Genomic DNA, 17,409 nt, shown 5'->3' with positions numbered 1-17,409 from the left:
CTGTGGTGCATTCATCATAGAGGTCATCCATGTTCACATTTTGGATAAGGTTGAGCTTAGTGATCCTCTCAGTGTCACTGTAGGAAAGCATGCCATGTTGCAGAGAGAGAGGTTGCAGGAAGAACAGCCAGTTGTCCACAGAAAAGTCAAACCATTCCTCAATGTATGAGATTGCTGTGTTGAAAAATGCTGTAAAATCTGCCCTTGCCCTGTCTGCTTCATGTGGGAGAATATTTTGCAGCTTTACTTTTGTTAAGTAGCCATAAAATTGGTCATCTCTTCTCTGTGTGAGTTTTTGCTTGAAGGTAGACATAATGGAATATATCTCAACACAGGTGGTTGAATCACTATCCAGCTTCTTGACCACTTCCTCAAATAGGGAGAGGATGTTATTGGAGAACAGGAGATAAACTTCCACATCATCCGGATCTTCCTCAGTTGAGGCTTCACTGAGCTTTAACAAAGATCTGATCTGTCTGGGACACTCTTCTCCGAGGCTGATGAAATAAGACCTGAGAGCAGTCCAGGTTTGCAAAAGACGGGAGATGGCTGGATTGAGAGACAGCCACCTTGTTGAAACATGTCGTAGAATCTCATGGAACTCCACATCACAAAACTGGCAAAAGTCTTTAAGGGATTCCCTTCGTTTGGCAGATGTGGAAAAGTAGCCATAGACCTTCAGCACAACATTTTTCACATCTACAGTGAGCTGGTCGAGAGCATGCTTCACCGTGTTGTGCACAATATGGGCATGGCAGTTCCCTTGCAGCAGATCTTTTTGCTTTTTCTTTAGGTTAGTGAAGACAGAGTTGTGGATTCCATAATTAACATTAGTATTGTCTGCACTATATGCAGTAACTTGACTTAATGATAAGCCAAATTTATCAAGGGATTGTTCTATAAAACCTATAATACCAGCAGCAGACTCATCTGCATTTTCTCCAAAATCAAGCATTTTGTTATAGCTCCCCGTTTCTTGCCTGAAGTATTGTACTGCAAGGGGAAACATCTTCCTGTTCCCTTTATTTGATGCATCTATCTGTATGGAGAATGGGAGGGGTTTGTCTGACTTTAAGACATCTACAACATCAGCCACTGCTTTTGGAGCAAGGACGTCTTTGGCCATTGCTTCAGCCTTTGTTCTCCCGACAGACATTTTCTTTATGATTTTGGAGTCCTGCAGAATCTTTTGGTTGAGCTTGTGTCCACAGTCAGCACTGATATAGCTGATGTTGTGTTTAATAGTGTGGTACACCTGCGTCAACTCAGCTGCTGTAACCTAGAGGAGAGGAGAAAATACTAATGAACCTAATTTTAAAGGGTGGTATTGATAACAGATTTTGGCTAAAATATTTGTCATTATTTGCAGTAACACCTATCCAAACATGGAAACAGCACATACATAAACGAGCTACAAACATTAGCTAGTAAAGTTTTTATATAGCCTATTTCTAATTTTAAAATATGGAAAGTTGCAATTTACTAGTTTATTTTCTTTACATGGGCATTATATTGTTTATTAATGTATTAAATGTAATGTTTCATTTAATAAATTAATGCTTATGTGTCTGACTTAACCTCAACAAACAAATCATAATATTACATTGGAATGTGATCCACTTACATTGTATTTACAGAGTTTTTACAAATTACAATTTGTGACCCAGTGTGTGAAAACCAGGCCAAATCTAATTCTGAGATAAAGTTTGATTTTAGCCATTCATTTCACTGTGATTTCATTTGTTGACATGGTTTTACTCAGTTAATATTAAATACATATATTTTTATTATTTTCACAGACTGTTCTTTATTTCATGTAGAAAACAGTAAATTACAAAAAAATGACTCCAGCTAGGTTTTCACAGACTGGGTCACATTTTTAACATTATTTAGCAATTAATTAATTAATATTGTTGATAATAATTATACTGTCATTACCATGTCTGCTTTGGGAGAGACTTTGGGTACGAAGAACTGTCTGACTGTGCTTTGATTTTTGTGAGCTCTGTCATTGCGGGAATGCTGCTCTCCGGAGGCATGTTGTCGCAAGTCTGACAGACCACCATGAGCCACAGAGAACGCTCTCCGACAAATTGTGCAGTTGGCTTGATAACAATTTCCGCTAACACTCTGCAGCCAAGTATTTGTTTCCTCCCACTCTCTGCGGTATTTTTGCAGCCGCTTGCGTTTAAGCTCTGAAACTTTAAGACGCGGGGGGTTACCTGGAGAAGCATCTGCCATTTTTTTAATATTACTCTCTGCCAACACTTTGCAGACTCTACTTAAAAGACCCGCCCTCCTCACTGGACAGTTAAAAAGACCAATCAAACTAAAGATGACATCAAGTATTATCCAATCAAAAGTAGGAAAGGAGGCATCTTCATAAAATGTGTGTGGGATGATTTGCATGAGACGCTGCTTTTAAAAAATGATAAAAAAAATACGGGACAAAACCCGTCCCGTATTGATTCAAAACGGGACGCGCAATTTCATTCTCAAATACGGGATTATTCCGTATTTTAAAGGACGGGTGGCAACCCTAAGTAACCTTTTTATGTTGGCTTATTTTAGAGTGAACGGGCCTTAACGTTTTTGGCCACCACGTTCCCGAGCGTCAACCAGGCCTGCAAAGTGGGGAGTTTGTGTTAATATTTTTATTTTGGTGGCCGCTCGCTTGTGTGTGTGAGCTCCTAAAGTTGTTACGTTAACGTGAGGTTTTAATAATTAAGTTTGCTCATATTATAGATTTGGTTATAGTATTGTTTTCTTTAACAGTGGGACGCTTTAAGTGCTGGTAAAAACAAAGAGTTAAAAGTACATCTGTAAGGTTTAAGTACACTGCCTGAACCTGTAGGTATTTGTTGCAAAGGGGGTAAATATACTGCAATTTGTGAGTTTTTCTAATTTCTGTAAACTATAGTTAAGTCCAATAAAAATTCCCACAAATTATACATAGTTTTAATTTTTTTTATTCTTCCAATTTAGTCAAATTCTGTTATTTTGGGAACATATTTGTATTGTGAATTGTTACAAGTTACTAATTGTGAAACGGCTGGCACCTTATTACTGGGGATTAGGTACAAAGTAAAATCACGAATTGCGAGTAACTTAATCTACGAGTATTTTGCAAGACGAGATAAAATTTTTAATTTTTAACTTGATAAACGAGCGCGGTCTTACAATACGAGCAGTACTGTACTTATATACGCTTAGTCTGCCGAACGCCATGTGATCACAACTGAGCCGATAGTGGTTCTCTCTGTGGGATTGTGGGTAATCGTCTCATGGTCGGTCTCAGTCGGCCTTGTCGCTACCCGATCTGCGTGCCTACCAGATTTGCGCGCGCAGGCGTATTGAAAGCCTAGCATGCCGTAAAGTGTTCACGCATGCGTTAAACAGATTGGGCAGCACCGTAAAGTGAGCGATGACGTTTTCGTTCAATACGTATGCAATAACACACTCCGCATGCGCTTAATAATAAAAAAAAAATATATACTAAACATTTCGCTTTTCGGCACGGATCGCTCTCAACTGCGCATGTCGATACACAACGGGCAGTACAGTATTTTCGTTGAAATGCCGTAGTAGTTGACCATAATGATAATATTAAATATTCATTGTACGTTCTGTTTTCACGGCTGAATTAAGCTTGTCATACTCCTCGTTATACACGTTGTTTATCACTGAGATCGCTTCGTTTAGTTTACATAGCACTTCTTTTTTCAGTTCCCATTGTACAAAGTATTTAACCATTGTATGTTATTATAGTCTACATATAAAAAATAAATGACAGTTTTAAAAATAGATGTATTCAAGTACTTTATTGACATTGAGTAACGCAACGAAATTACTCGTGTCAACTTCACGTTGCATTTAAATTCCACTGTCAAATAGTTACGATATATAATAATACAATAAATAAATAATGAACTAAAAACTGAGTAATCATACAAAATATGTTCAAAATATTGGCAAGATGCCATATATAATGTTAAAGTAACCAGGATGGATTATTATTGCATAAATGCACAGCAGTATAGATTACCTATACTACATTAATTGTACATGATCAATGAAAACGATTTCAGATTGAGGAGATATACGAGCTCAGTAAGTTTATTGCAGCTGGAAAAAAGTTTTTTTTTTTTGTCCATTTGTAGCATACAGATTGATAATAATAATAATTCTTTGCATTTATATATCTGAAATGCCTGCCAGATGGGAGAAGCTCAGACAAGTTCTGTCCAAGATGAGTGTTCTCCTTGATGATGTTTTTAGCCCTTCTTACACAGGGAATCTTGTATCGATGATCAAGTGATGGCAGTTCAGTCCCATTGAACGTCTTGTGATGTTTTTATGATCCACTGCAGGGCTTTTTTGGCAGGTTTGGTGCAGCTGTTGTACCAGGCTTTCATGCAGTTAGTCAAAACAAGTGTGTATATATGTAAAAATGAACTGTTGATGCACTTTTCATCCCTGGAAAAACTCTTTAAAAATAACTTTACATATTATTATTAATGAAATACACATGTCATAGGGCATCATGGTTTACAAAATTTTGTTGCGGTGATACTAGTGGATTGCATAAACAGTCTTTTTAAAGAAAAAGAAATCTTCATTTCATGTCTAACCCACATAAAGCACAACCCCAGCACCATCTTCTGTGATACCATTGCTCGTCTTGTACTCAAATTTAAATGGCTTTTATTCACCCATATAGTGTCTTAAATGTGAGTTAATAACTGAATAATGAAAAAGGAAACACTTTTCATGCAAATTTTATTGAATAAATGTTATGAGAACAACAAAAGTGAACAATGTGAGAACAATGCACCTAAAAAAAACATTTGTCAAATGTACAAAAAAACCCAAAGAAGTAAAAAAAATCACCACATAGCTTTAACATATTTTACCCAGAGCACAGAAAATTTAAAGTTACATTGTTTTGCTATTTTGATTATTAAAATTATTCCACAGATAACTTCTAACATATTTTAATACTAATAAAGCCATCCATCCATCCATCCATCCATTTTCCAACCCGCTGAATCCAAACACAGGGTCACGGGGGTCTGCTGGAGCCAATCCCAGCCAACACAGGGCACAAGGCAGGGAACCAATCCTGGGCAGGGTGCCAACCCACCGCAGACTAATAAAGCCCAAACTGCTAAACTGCTTAACAAATATATATAACTTTATCAAAATGAAAAAAATATATATACAATTTAAAAGTACACAAGAGGAAAATTGAAAGGTCCTTCTCCTTAACTATATCTGGATGATCAGATGGCCCTGTTGAAGAACACATAAAGGTCCAGTTGGTCAGGATGATTGACAAAACAACATCTCAGGTCACAAGGTCACAGCCTCCCCAGGCCCCTGTGCACATTCTCCCCAAGCATACTGTTGTGGTGTTAATGCAATTGCAGCTCCACTTCAAGAGGGTCTTCAGAAATCTTCTCTCTTCAGCACCACAGTCAGTTGCACAAGACTTGACCAGGGTGCATGGCAAAGGGCATCACTGGACAAAAAAAAGAAAAACAGCAAAAAAAACAATGGTTATTATCTGGTGTAAATCTTTCAGTGTATGCAGTTCCATTCATAAACCAGAAGTAAATAATAAACTGATAGAAGTGGGAATTAAGCAGAGATGAAGTTTAAAAATTGAGTTTTAAAAGTATTTGAAAGGTTTTTCATTTATAGCCGGCATTCTATATTTTTGGTGTACATGTGCAAGCTGCTTCACCAGTTCTTTCATAAGCAAATTAGTGGTTGTGGATTAAAGATTACCCTGCGGAGTGTTGGGGGAGAGACAGTACCAAATACAGGAAGGGACTAAATTGTTCAGAGCTTTTTATGTAATGAATAGTATAGTACTTTAAAATCAATTGTGAAGGAGACAGCCATCCAGGTTATTAAAGCTAAGGTCAAGTAAATGAGCTTGGAATATGGAGAAAAACAAAATGTAAACAAAACAAGATACATTACCCCAGAATACTTGGCAATGACGCAGTAGATTCAGACCCAAGACTCAAATGAAGGATTCTGGAAGCACTGGGCAGTAGCATCATCTTCTATTCCAACAGATATCACAGCATTCTCTCCTTCTTTAATTGCTGCCCTATCTTTCAGTTAAATTCTTCCACTTCACTAAGGCAAGTAAAATATAAAAATAATAAACAAGAAATATTTAAACACTTACTTCAAACATTCATAGACTTGACTTTTACCTGATACTGTATTCTGGGCCACCAAGAAATAAGTCTTCTGCCTCCTGTCCTGATACACCCTGTAGAGCAGCCAGGGCATGGATGATGGACTATCCAAAATTAAGAAAGAACAGAATACAAAAGTTGCTTGCATGTAACTGAAATATGACCACATCACATTATAAGTGAAGGCGTACACCAATTACCCAGTAACAAAGCATAATACCCCTAAGAATGTGTGCTTTATTTTGCAAATGAAACAGCCTGGTTTTGTTTCTATTGAAACTCATACAATGAGAAAAACACAACAGTTACTGGGATTGCGAGGATTCACACACACACTAAAATATTGTGGTCTAATGTTGGGGAGTTGCATAAGAAAAAACACATTTTAACATTCGTTAGTGGATACCAATATACTTCTCTCTTTAAAAGAATTGTAAAATTTAGACACCTGATCTGAGATACATCTAGGCAGTTCAGATTTTCATATTCCCAAAAAGAGAAAACCTACTAATCCATTAATCAAGTATAAATCAGTAAACAGGAAAGTCCACCTGAGCAGTTTTTTTAATAACACAATTTATTAAAAGTTTTGCATATTTCAAAACATTCATGCGCGTTCATTGAAATCACCAGCCTATTTAAAACGGTAAATTTTGTAATATTCCAATTATTAAACAAAACGTCAGATAATCCTAAATATATCTAGATTATATTACAGTATATACTGTATTCTCAAAAATTGAAAAGCATTCAATAAACATTACATACAGTACCTTTAATCATAAAATTCACGGACACACGTCGTATTTCACTTCGCTCTCTGACCGTTAAATTATTGGTAAATTCTTCCCGTAAAAGATATTCTTTCAAGTCGTTGTAAAATTGAAAAGTCTTCATTTTTTCAAGAAGTGAAAATTATTTTTCTGCCAGGAGAAAAATTCAATATGCTCCTATTCTCTACAGCGTTCTTCTTTCTCCTTCTCACTCGAATGGCAAAAGTTCTATTTGTTAATGCAGACCGAGAAATTAAAATCCCGTGGTAACTTTTTTTCTCGTGTGTCGTAAAACATAGGACATGCGCAGAACAAATCGGACAGCGTCGTGAAATGAATTTTAATTAAGCAGAGAGCGCGTGCGCGAGACAAATCGAATGGGGACTCCTGTCGCAAAGTAAAAGAAACGCAGATCGTGCAGGGTCGTAATAGTTAAGCTATGCGCCTGCGCGCGCAAATCTGGTAGGCACGCAGATCGGGTAGCGACAGGCCTGCCTTACTCATATAGTCAACATCCGTACGAGCTGATACTGTTTACTATAGCATTGTGACCACGTGTGTGCGCTGTAACGTGCGAGTCCCAGCCTTGCACCCAAAAGCACGAAGCGGAGTCGCAGTACTTTAGGAAAGCCAGCTTTTATTCAGCTTGAAACGGGAAGAGCACGGTTATTTATTGCTGCTTGCACAAGAATTATACGGAGCCTTTTGGCTCATTAATATTTACAAGATAACGCTCGATTGATGATGTATTAAGCGACCGATTGGTTGATGGAGTGTTTGACTCTGCAAGAATAAGCACACTCGAGTAACTGTGGAACACCAAGCCCCGTGGAACGTTAAATTCGTAGCTCAAAGTAATACGGCCGTTAAAACGAGTTACTCCCAGGTAGTAGCCGGTCGGTCGGGGGTGAGAGTTGTTGGGGGTGTGTTTTAAAATAGAAAAGCAAACCGGAAATGTGTCGAGCCCCTTGAGCGGGGTGGATGCGAGTAGATCCTTCATTAATAGGAGGTGCCGCAGTCAGGATTAGACAGGATCAGCGGACTCCTTTTATTTCTGTTATCGCAGCTGTTCATTGCTGAGCGTGGACTTGACGGTAAGACTCCGAGCGGCGTCATTTTCTATAGCCGGCAAAGCAAACCCGATCCAGCATGTATAACGAGCTGTTAGGCGCTGAATGCAGTTTGTTGCAGCGTCTTTAATTTGAATTTGTTTGACAGTGACAAGGGGGGCGTTTTATTCACCATTGCAGATACGGCTATGCCGAATTTAGCGCACTGCCAGCGCTCTGCAAAACGACTGCTTAGGTAGATTTAGCACCCACTGCTCCGTCTTTAGTGTTTGATCTGATTTACATACAATAGACTTTAGAAACTAGTTACACCCTGTCACTTTTTTTTTTTTACACTTTTGTAAAGCTGCAGCCTTGTACTAAAATCATTTCAATTCACCTTTTCCCCTCATCGGACAACACTCTGTATCCCTGAATGACAAAGCAAAAGCAGGATTTTAGGAATTTTGGCAAATGTATTCAAAATTAGAATATCGCGGTGACAGAAGTGTACAGATCCTTTGCTATGACACTTGAACTTTCGCTCAAGTGCATCCCATTCATTGAGACGTTTCAACAGTACACCTTGTTTGAATTACACCAGAAGTCAACTCTCTTGACTGTACGTAATTAGGAAAGGCATACACCTGTTTATAGAAGGTTCCAAAGTTGAGAAAAACAAAGTCATAAGGTTGAATGAGTTGCTTGCAGAATGTAATGACAGGTTTTTGCTGAGGCATAGACAGGGCCGGAGTGGGACTCATTTTCAGCCCAGGAGTTTCATGCCCCAAACCGTCCCACTATATACGGTATACACCCACATATTTTTAAAACTCTCAGCTCACCTTTGTTTGACCTGGGTGGTTGCATATTCACTTCAAGCTCCGGTCCTGTACCAGAGGTCTGGGAGCTTGAGGGTTCTCTGCAGCATCTTAGCTGTTCCTAGGACTGTGCCCTTCTGGACATAGATCTCTGAGGAGATGTATATATTTAGTAACAAGGCGGTATATTGCGCCTGACCCAACTCAAACTGACACAGAGGCATGTGTAAAAATAAAACAAATATTTATTTTTCTTCTCCTGTAGGGCACGTCTTCCCTGTGAACCCCACAGGAACAACAGTACCAAAAAACACAATCCACCAACACAAAATGTTCCCTTCTGGTACCACCACCACCACCACCACCACCTCCTCCTCCTCCTCCTCCTCCTCCTCCTCCTCCTCCTCCTCCTGTCAAGCATCGTCATCATTCCAACTCTGGCCACTGAGTGGTGGTTGCTGGCCCCTTTTATAGCCCACCCGGAAGTGCTCCAGATGCTTGATCGCCTGTTTCCAGTTGCACTTCTGGGTGGGGCTGAAGACTCGTCCAGCTAGGCTCAGGGACCCATACAGCTCCCCCTGGCTGCCACCCCAGATCTCAACAGGGCTGTGGAGAACTCCATCTCCCATGGAGCCCTGCGGGACGCTGAGGCACCACCGTCAGCCAGGGAGGCTGCAACCAAGCGTCCCGGGGGAGGTATTGGGCAACCCATGGTTGCTCCCCCGGAACATACGTTGGAGGGGTGTCCTGGCTGGGCATGGGACCTGGCCATAAGCCACATTATATATATCTATCCATCCATTTTCCAACCCGCTGAATCCGAACACAGGGTCACGGGGGGGGGGTCAGCTGGAGCCAATCCCAGCCAACACAGGGCACAAGGCAGGAACCAATCCCGGGCAGGGTGCCAACCCACCGCAGGACACACACAAACACACCCACACACCAAGCACACACTAGGGCCAATTTAGAATCGCCAATGCACCTAACCAGCATGTCTTTGGACTGTGGGAGGAAACCGGAGCGCCCGGAGGAAACCCACGCAGACACGGGGAGAACATGCAAACTCCATGCAGGGAGGACCCTTGAAGCGAACCCAGGTCTCCTAACTGCAAGGCAGCAGTGCTACCCATATATATATATAATATAATATAATAAATACACACACACACACTGTACAGGATGGGCCACAAGTTTCCATACATAGGAAAATAAAGTTTTTTTTTTATATGAAAAAACATTTTTATTCATGTAATATGCTCTACATGACTGCCATTGTTTTGAAAACACATTTCAATACGTGTCCGCCACTGCTGATGAACACGTATTAGCACAGCTAGAGTTATTGCATAATAAACTTTATCACAATGTTCACTCAGAGAGTAATCCTACCTGCTCCCTTTGAAATGAAGGCTTTATGGCTGCTGCTTGGTTCTGGCTCTGCAGTATCACCAGCAGCAAATTGGGATGGAGGCTGCTGCTGAGGGGCTAGAGGACCACAAAAGTGTCTCATTTAGGTGGCATTGGTGTCACAATAAGCAGTGCTCTAAACAAAATACAGCACTGCCTGCAAATTACTTTTAATTTACATAATTCATAAACTTAATGTGGCCTTATGGCATATAATGTAGTCTGTGTAATACGAACAAATGCTTTGCAAATTCGTAGTCTACTTACTTTCTTCACCGTCTCCACTTAGACTTTTGCTCTCAATCCGAGGGTTTTTAATTAAAAAACCACTCAGTTTGGCACATTTGGCTGCGTCATTTTCAAGTGCCTTCTGTTTTTATTTATTCTCGCCTTTTTGGCACCACCTTTGCTTTTTTTTGTTTTTTTACCATCCATCTACTCTCGGGCGTCTCTCGGATCCTCTGCCTATTACCCAGAGTCTTATAGTATAATCAGCCCTGCACACCAGCCTCTGTGTAATTGGCTGGTTGTAGTCACACGGCACACGTTAAAAGCGGGTTGCACAGTGAGCGGTGGCTGGCTGTACCTGTGAGTGAAGAAGCAGTAGGTGCAACATAGTATGTGACGTGTATGTTGATTCTGAGTAACTCCGGCCCTCGCGGCCCATAAACCTAGCCAGCCCACCGGGAATTTTCCCTTTCTCCCTATTCTCCACTCCGGGCCTGGGCACCTGGAGCACTTTGAATAGTGAGAAAAGTGCTATATAAATGCAAAGAATTATTATAAGTATACAGAAAAATCCAGCAGCATCAAAGGTTCTCAAGAGCAAAGTGGCCTTCATAATTGGTAAACGGAAGAAGTTGTCATTGTTGTTCCAAACAGCATTTACTTATATAGCATGTTTTTATACAAATGATGTAGCTCAAACAACCACGATTCTTCCTAGAGCTGGCTGTCTGTCCATGGGGGGGGGGGGGGTTGGGGGAGGAAGGGCCTTGGTAAGCAAGGTGACTATCAATCCAATGGTCACCCTGACTGAATTGCTAGAGAACCTGTATGGAGATGGGAGAAACTTTCAGAGAGCCAACCATCACTCTACCAAGCCGGACTTTATGACAGAGTGGCCAGACAGAAGCTTCTCCTCAGTAAAAGGCACATGGAAGGCCACTTGAACTTTGCAAAAAGTCACCTAAAGGCAGGGCCACCCTTACCATATATTAGAATAAAAAGTGGTGGCCTATGGCAGCAAAATGTTGAAGGGTGGCATAGATGGGGAATCAATCAAATTTTTTGTCTATCTATGCACTTGAAACACAAGGGGACCCACCTTACTCGCAAATCGGAAAAATATATATATTTGAGTCTCGATCCTTGAGACACCAAGCGATCCCCTCCCCTTTTTGAATGAGTGTACTTGGAACACCAACTAGGGATCTCCCTTTGAATTTCATAAATGTGCATCCATGCCAAAAAAAAAAAAACATGCTGTGCAATATATGTACGAAGACATTAAAGCTTTGGCTTCAACCTTTACAGCTTCACCTAGGGTAGCAAGAATGCTTGAGCCAACTCTGCCTGAAGGACATTCGGACTTGTGAGAAACCGGATTTTCTGGTCTGATGAAACCAAGATTAATGTTATGTCTGGAGGAAACCTGGCAATGCTCGTCACCTCTGCAATAGCATTCCAACAGTGAAGCATGGTGGTGGCAGCATCATGATGTGGGGCTGGGGACTTCGAGACTAGACAGGGTTAAGGGAAAGCTGAATGGAGCAAAGTTCAGAGATATCATTTAATGAAAATCAGCTGCAGAGTGCTGTGGACCTCAGAATGGCCTGAAGATTCACTTTTCAACAGGACAAGAACAAAGCAAAGACAACAAAGGAGTGGTTTAGGATCAATTCTGGGTATGCCCTTATGTCACCCAGTCTGAGTCAAGATTTGAACCCAATCCAACATCTCTGGAGAGACTTAAACTGCTGTCCACCAATGAATGTTTTGGGAATTCTGGAAAACACAACTCCTAACAATATATTTGATAGAAATGGAATAATATTCATAACAAACCTTGTACATTACGTGATTTCACCATCTATGTGGAGAAGCCAATCGGTGAAATGAAAGTGTTGGTAACGGTACACGTAAAATGTAACTTCACAATAGTGATGACTATCGCAACCAGCTATTTCTGGATTTTGAACCAATCTTGAAACATCTTACTATGCGTGAGGTAATACAGATTTCCATACCACTCCACTCAAGGTAATCTTAACTGTTGCCCATTCAGATTGCTTTATGTGTAGCTTAGTTCAATATCCCTGCGGTGGGTTGGCACCCTGCCCAGGATTGGTTCCTGCCTTGTGCCCTGTGTTGGCTGGGATTGGCTCCAGCAGACCCCCGTGACCCTGTGTTCGGATTTAGCGGGTTGGAAAATGGATGGATGGATAGTTCAATATCCTACCTTATCATGTTTTCTGTATTTTTTTTCTTTTTAGTTCTTCATTATTTTCTAGCAGTTTTGAATATTATTCTACTTGTCGTCGTTCTTCTTATTGTTCATGTTATCATTATTATCTTGGTGTTGAAATTTTAACATTAGTATCGGAAAACTATAAAACATCATGACTTCCAATTCATGGCTCGGGATGTTATGAAGTCATAACATCATTTATTCTCAGATGTGGCCTTCTCCTCCTCATTGGGACTGGGACTAGGATACTTTGTATGTTCTACTTTAAAGCAGGACAAGTCCTTATCCGAGTGTGACTTTTAGTGCGGTAACTATGAAGCGTCTCAGAATCACTCCTAAACACAGGCCTTGAGCTTGTGGTAGCAGGAATCACAAAAGTTATGTAATGTCAAACCATAGAATTGAAACAGGGTGACCTTACTTTTTACATGACCATAGGTTGTCCCAGATTCTTTTGGAGATTTGTTTTGGGAACTGCCATAATCTCTCCCTTAAAAACTTAACTAAAACTTTTTCAAGGTTCTCATAAGCTTAAACAAATGTAAAATGAACAGCTCTTTTCTGCACTTTCAGTGGATTCTTACTTCAGATGTTTGTTACTGATGTGTGTGTGTGTGTGTGTGAGAGAGAGAGAGAGAGAAGTAAATATTTATACCACACAGCATCTGTGGAATTGATTATGCTGTCAGATGTGTACAGATTTGATGTAACTTGAGAAGTTAGTCAGTAATTGATGTCTTTATTCATTTACTTTTTATGTAACACAATTAGAATTGTGGATTGTCCTTTTACTTTTTGTAATTCTTGTGTGTTTGGGGGTTGTTGTTTGTTGTAATGTTTCTGTGTTTCCTGAGCTTCCATAAAAAGCTAAATTTCCCATTGGGATATTAAAGATCCTACCTACTTACTAAAATCTGTCCCATCCATCCATCTTGTTCTACAGTACTTTTCACATCTATCTATCGTGTTCTACAGTCCTTTTCCTATCCATCTATCCCTCTACCCTTGATCTATCTAACAGAGTTATGCTTTTCTGTTTTCACACAGGTTTATTGAATCTGTAGAATCAAAGACGATAATGGATGCTGGGCATGTCAAGACTGAAAACTTTTAAGTGTTTGGCATCCACTGGTGACGTGGAGGATTTGCACAAACCCATTTTCGGCAAGATGGATGCTGTCCACCCAGTGCAAGTGGGCATGGCGCAAGGGCCGGTGCCTGTCATAGACAAATTTGATGTTGACCAATTTGTTCATATAAAGACTGAGACCCCTTCTGATGGAACCATTCACATCAAGGAAGACCTCCATGATATCGATTCTGAACATGTTAAAAATGAGTTCTGTGAGTCAGACATTTCCATAGATCATACATCAAATGTAGAAGAGTGTATCCCTAGACATGCAAGTATAAAGAAGGAGAAGCAAGAGGAGGAACCTTCAAATAGTCAACAGGATAACTTTTACCACAATACACCAGCAGACACCACGCAGAATAACGGTTCTCAAACGTGGATCAAATGTACCGAGTGTGAAGAAACATTCAGATATATGTGCCAGTTTACAGTTCACCAGCGGAAACACAAAGGAGAGAAACCACATATATGTGTTGAATGTGGCAAAATCTTCAATAAGTTCTACTGTCTTAAAGTCCACCGAAGAATCCACACTGGAGAAAAGCCATACAACTGCACCGAATGTGGCAAGAGCTTCACTTTGTTAGCAACCCTTAAAAGGCACAGGAGAATTCACACCGGGGAGAAGCCGTACATTTGCTTTGGTTGTGGGATGAGCTTCAGTCGGCTGCAGCCTCTTAAAAAACATCAGACGATTCATACTGGAGAGAAGCCATACTGCTGTAGTGAATGTGGGAAGAGTTTTAGCGAATCTGGAACCTTAAAAGTGCACCGGAGAATTCACACTGGCGAGAAGCCCTACATCTGTACCGAATGTGGGAAGAGCTTCACCCGCTCCACTCCATTGAAGACCCACCAGCGGACACACACTGGAGAAAAACCGTACAGCTGCAGTGAGTGTGGCTGGAGCTTCAGTGTGTTATCAAACTTGAAGAAACACCAGAGAGTTCACACAGGGGAGAAGCCGTACACTTGTACGGAATGCAGTAAGAGCTTCGCTCACTTACAGAGCCTCCGTGCTCACTTGAAAATTCATACTGGAGAGAAGCCCTTCAGTTGTTCAGAATGTGGAAAGAGCTTCAGACGGTTAACTCTGCTAGAAGCCCACCAGCGAATCCATACAGGTGAGAAGCCTTACAGCTGTCCCGAATGTGAGAAGAGCTTCACCGTGTTGTCAAACCTGAATAAGCACAGGAAGACTCACTCGGAAGAGAAGCTGTATTGCTGCACTGACTGTGGGAAGAGCTACAGCATGCTGTCAAATCTCAGAAAACACCAGAAGATTCACGTGGCTGACAATCCGTTCAGCTGCAGTGAATGTTGGACAAGCTTTACTCGGGGGGAGCAGCTGAAAAAACATCAAGAAATGCACCATGGCAATCATCATGTAGTCATGATCACCTGAATTGCCTGGTGTGAACTCACAGTGAAGTTGTACCATTTGTGAAAGTCTCAAGTTTACCTTTAAACATATTGCAGCCTGAAGTTTTTTTCCATGTATTTATTTGCTAAACAGATGAAAGAGTATAGCAGCTGAAAGTTTTTTTTTAAAATTTGCACACATTTGTGAAATTATACTTTAGATGAATATATAGAGATTAGTATATAAAAGAGTTTATTCATGAGTGAAGACATGAGTAGAGTAAACACAGCTTTGTATGTTTGCTTTCCTTTATGTACGAGGATGTACTGCAGGAACAAGTGTGGCAAGTAACACAGCAGAGCAGAACTGATGTGTCCACAGCAGACTCTGATCAACTGATTGAAAATGAACCCTCACTCTTGGCAGAAACAATAAACCTGAAAAACCACCAGGCTCACATGGAGGGGAAAAGGTGCACACCTATATCACATGGGGCACGAGATAAGCTGATTCACATCTTCTGGTCCACGTCCTGGACGTATGTGGAGCTGAAACGACACAAACATATTGGAAAAGGAAGTGCCTGTACAACCACATGGATCAAGGGGTAATTTTGGTTTTAAAACAGAAGATCAGAGTAAAATGAAAGAAAATTGGAGAGACTAAAAGATCAGCTTAGTGGGTAAAAGGGAGCAAAGAAAAATATTGGAAGAGGAAGTGAATCCACGTGGATCAAGGAGTAATTTAGGTTATAAAACAGAAGATCAGAGTAAAAATGAAAGGAAATCCAAGAGATTAAAAGATTATCTTGGTGGGTAAAATGCAATGACTGGGATCAGAGAAACACTGTGGATCAAAAGGGAGCAAAGAAGAACATTGTAAGAGGAAATGAATCTGCATGGATTGGTGGAAAGCCTGGCCAAAAAACAAACATAAAATCAGACAAAAGTAAGGATCACTTTGATGGATACATGAAAAGCTCTGGATCAAAGAAGAACTTTTGTGGCCTAGCAGGTGCACACAAACCTGAGATGATCATTTGCAATGCCAAGTGTTGGTTGGAGTGGTGTGAAGTACACCGCCATTGGATTCTGGAGCATTGGAAACATGTTCTTTGGAGTAATCTGGAAGTCTGATGGATGAATCCCGGTTTAGAAGATGCCAGGAGAACGCCACCTTCCAGTCAGGCATAGTGCAGAGGCACTCTGGTGTGGACATAAAACACATGGATCAAATCGGACATTTACGGGTTAAAATAAATGTATGTCAGTCCCGTGGGCACAATAGTGGATACAATCCAACCACATGGAGCAAAGAATCACTTTGTTTAATAATATTGTGGAAATTCAAGAAGTTAAAATAATAGGTAGTAGATCAACATTGAGCCATCAAGTACTTGAGGATTTTATTTCAATGTCCATTGAAATAGAGCAAGTGTCTAAGGCACTGTACAGTATAAAAGCACATGGAATGCAAAATCAATTAAAAGTCAACTTTAAGCAGAACAAGATCTATAAAATAAAGTATCTAAAAACTTCATCTATTATCCAACCCACTATATCCTAACTACAGGGTCATTGGGGGGGTCTGCTGGAGCCAATCCCAGACAACACAGGGCACAAGGCAGGAAATAAACCTCAGGCAGAGCGCCACCAAACCGCAATATCTAAAAACTTGTTCTAGTGAAAAATTTTTGACTTGAACATCTCAAAACAATGCAGCTGTCTTAAGCTGATCGAGAGTGAATTCCACCAGTTCAGGAACATAACGCCTGAAGGCTGAATAAATGTAATTTTGAACGACAAAAAGATGGGCATCTCAGGAGCGAAAGCTCAGTTTGCTACCTACAGTCATGTGAAATAGCAAGTACACCTCATGAAATGTTTTTTTCCTTGTTTAACATGTGGACATATCAAGATTTGATCTTCATTTATGCAGTGTCATTATGTAAAGGTGATTTACCAATGGAAAATCAACATAAAATAAAAAGATATGCTATTTCAATGAGTGGAAAAATGAAGTCCATCCTTGTCTCAAATAGCTGGAGTTGCCCCCTCAAGTCAATGTTTTATGTCCGTGTGCACAAGTCTCTGACATCACCTGGGAGAAGGTTTTTGTTTCTCACTCCTGTATTCAGTATTCCTTGAGCTGTGTAATGTTTGTGGTGTGTGTT

At 40.4% G+C, this 17,409-nt stretch overlaps 1 protein-coding gene across 1 annotated transcript in view; it reads left to right on the top strand.

Moving 5' to 3' along the window:
• LOC114662302 (oocyte zinc finger protein XlCOF6-like) overlaps nt 1-17,166 on the top strand; it is a 34,256-nt gene extending 17,090 nt beyond the window's left edge. The window contains exon 3 of the mRNA XM_051934482.1: nt 14,389-17,166. Within this exon, the coding sequence (XP_051790442.1) occupies nt 14,389-15,278 (890 nt within the window). The 3' untranslated portion in view covers nt 15,279-17,166. The remainder of the gene's footprint in view (nt 1-14,388) is intronic.
• The last annotated feature ends 243 nt before the right edge of the window (nt 17,167-17,409 follow it).

Source organism: Erpetoichthys calabaricus, chromosome 12 (assembly GCF_900747795.2).
Source record: "Erpetoichthys calabaricus chromosome 12, fErpCal1.3, whole genome shotgun sequence".
Lineage (NCBI taxonomy): Eukaryota > Metazoa > Chordata > Cladistia > Polypteriformes > Polypteridae > Erpetoichthys > Erpetoichthys calabaricus.
The sequence above is the reverse complement of the archived record's forward strand: the minus strand, read 5'-3'. Positions and strand labels throughout refer to the sequence as shown.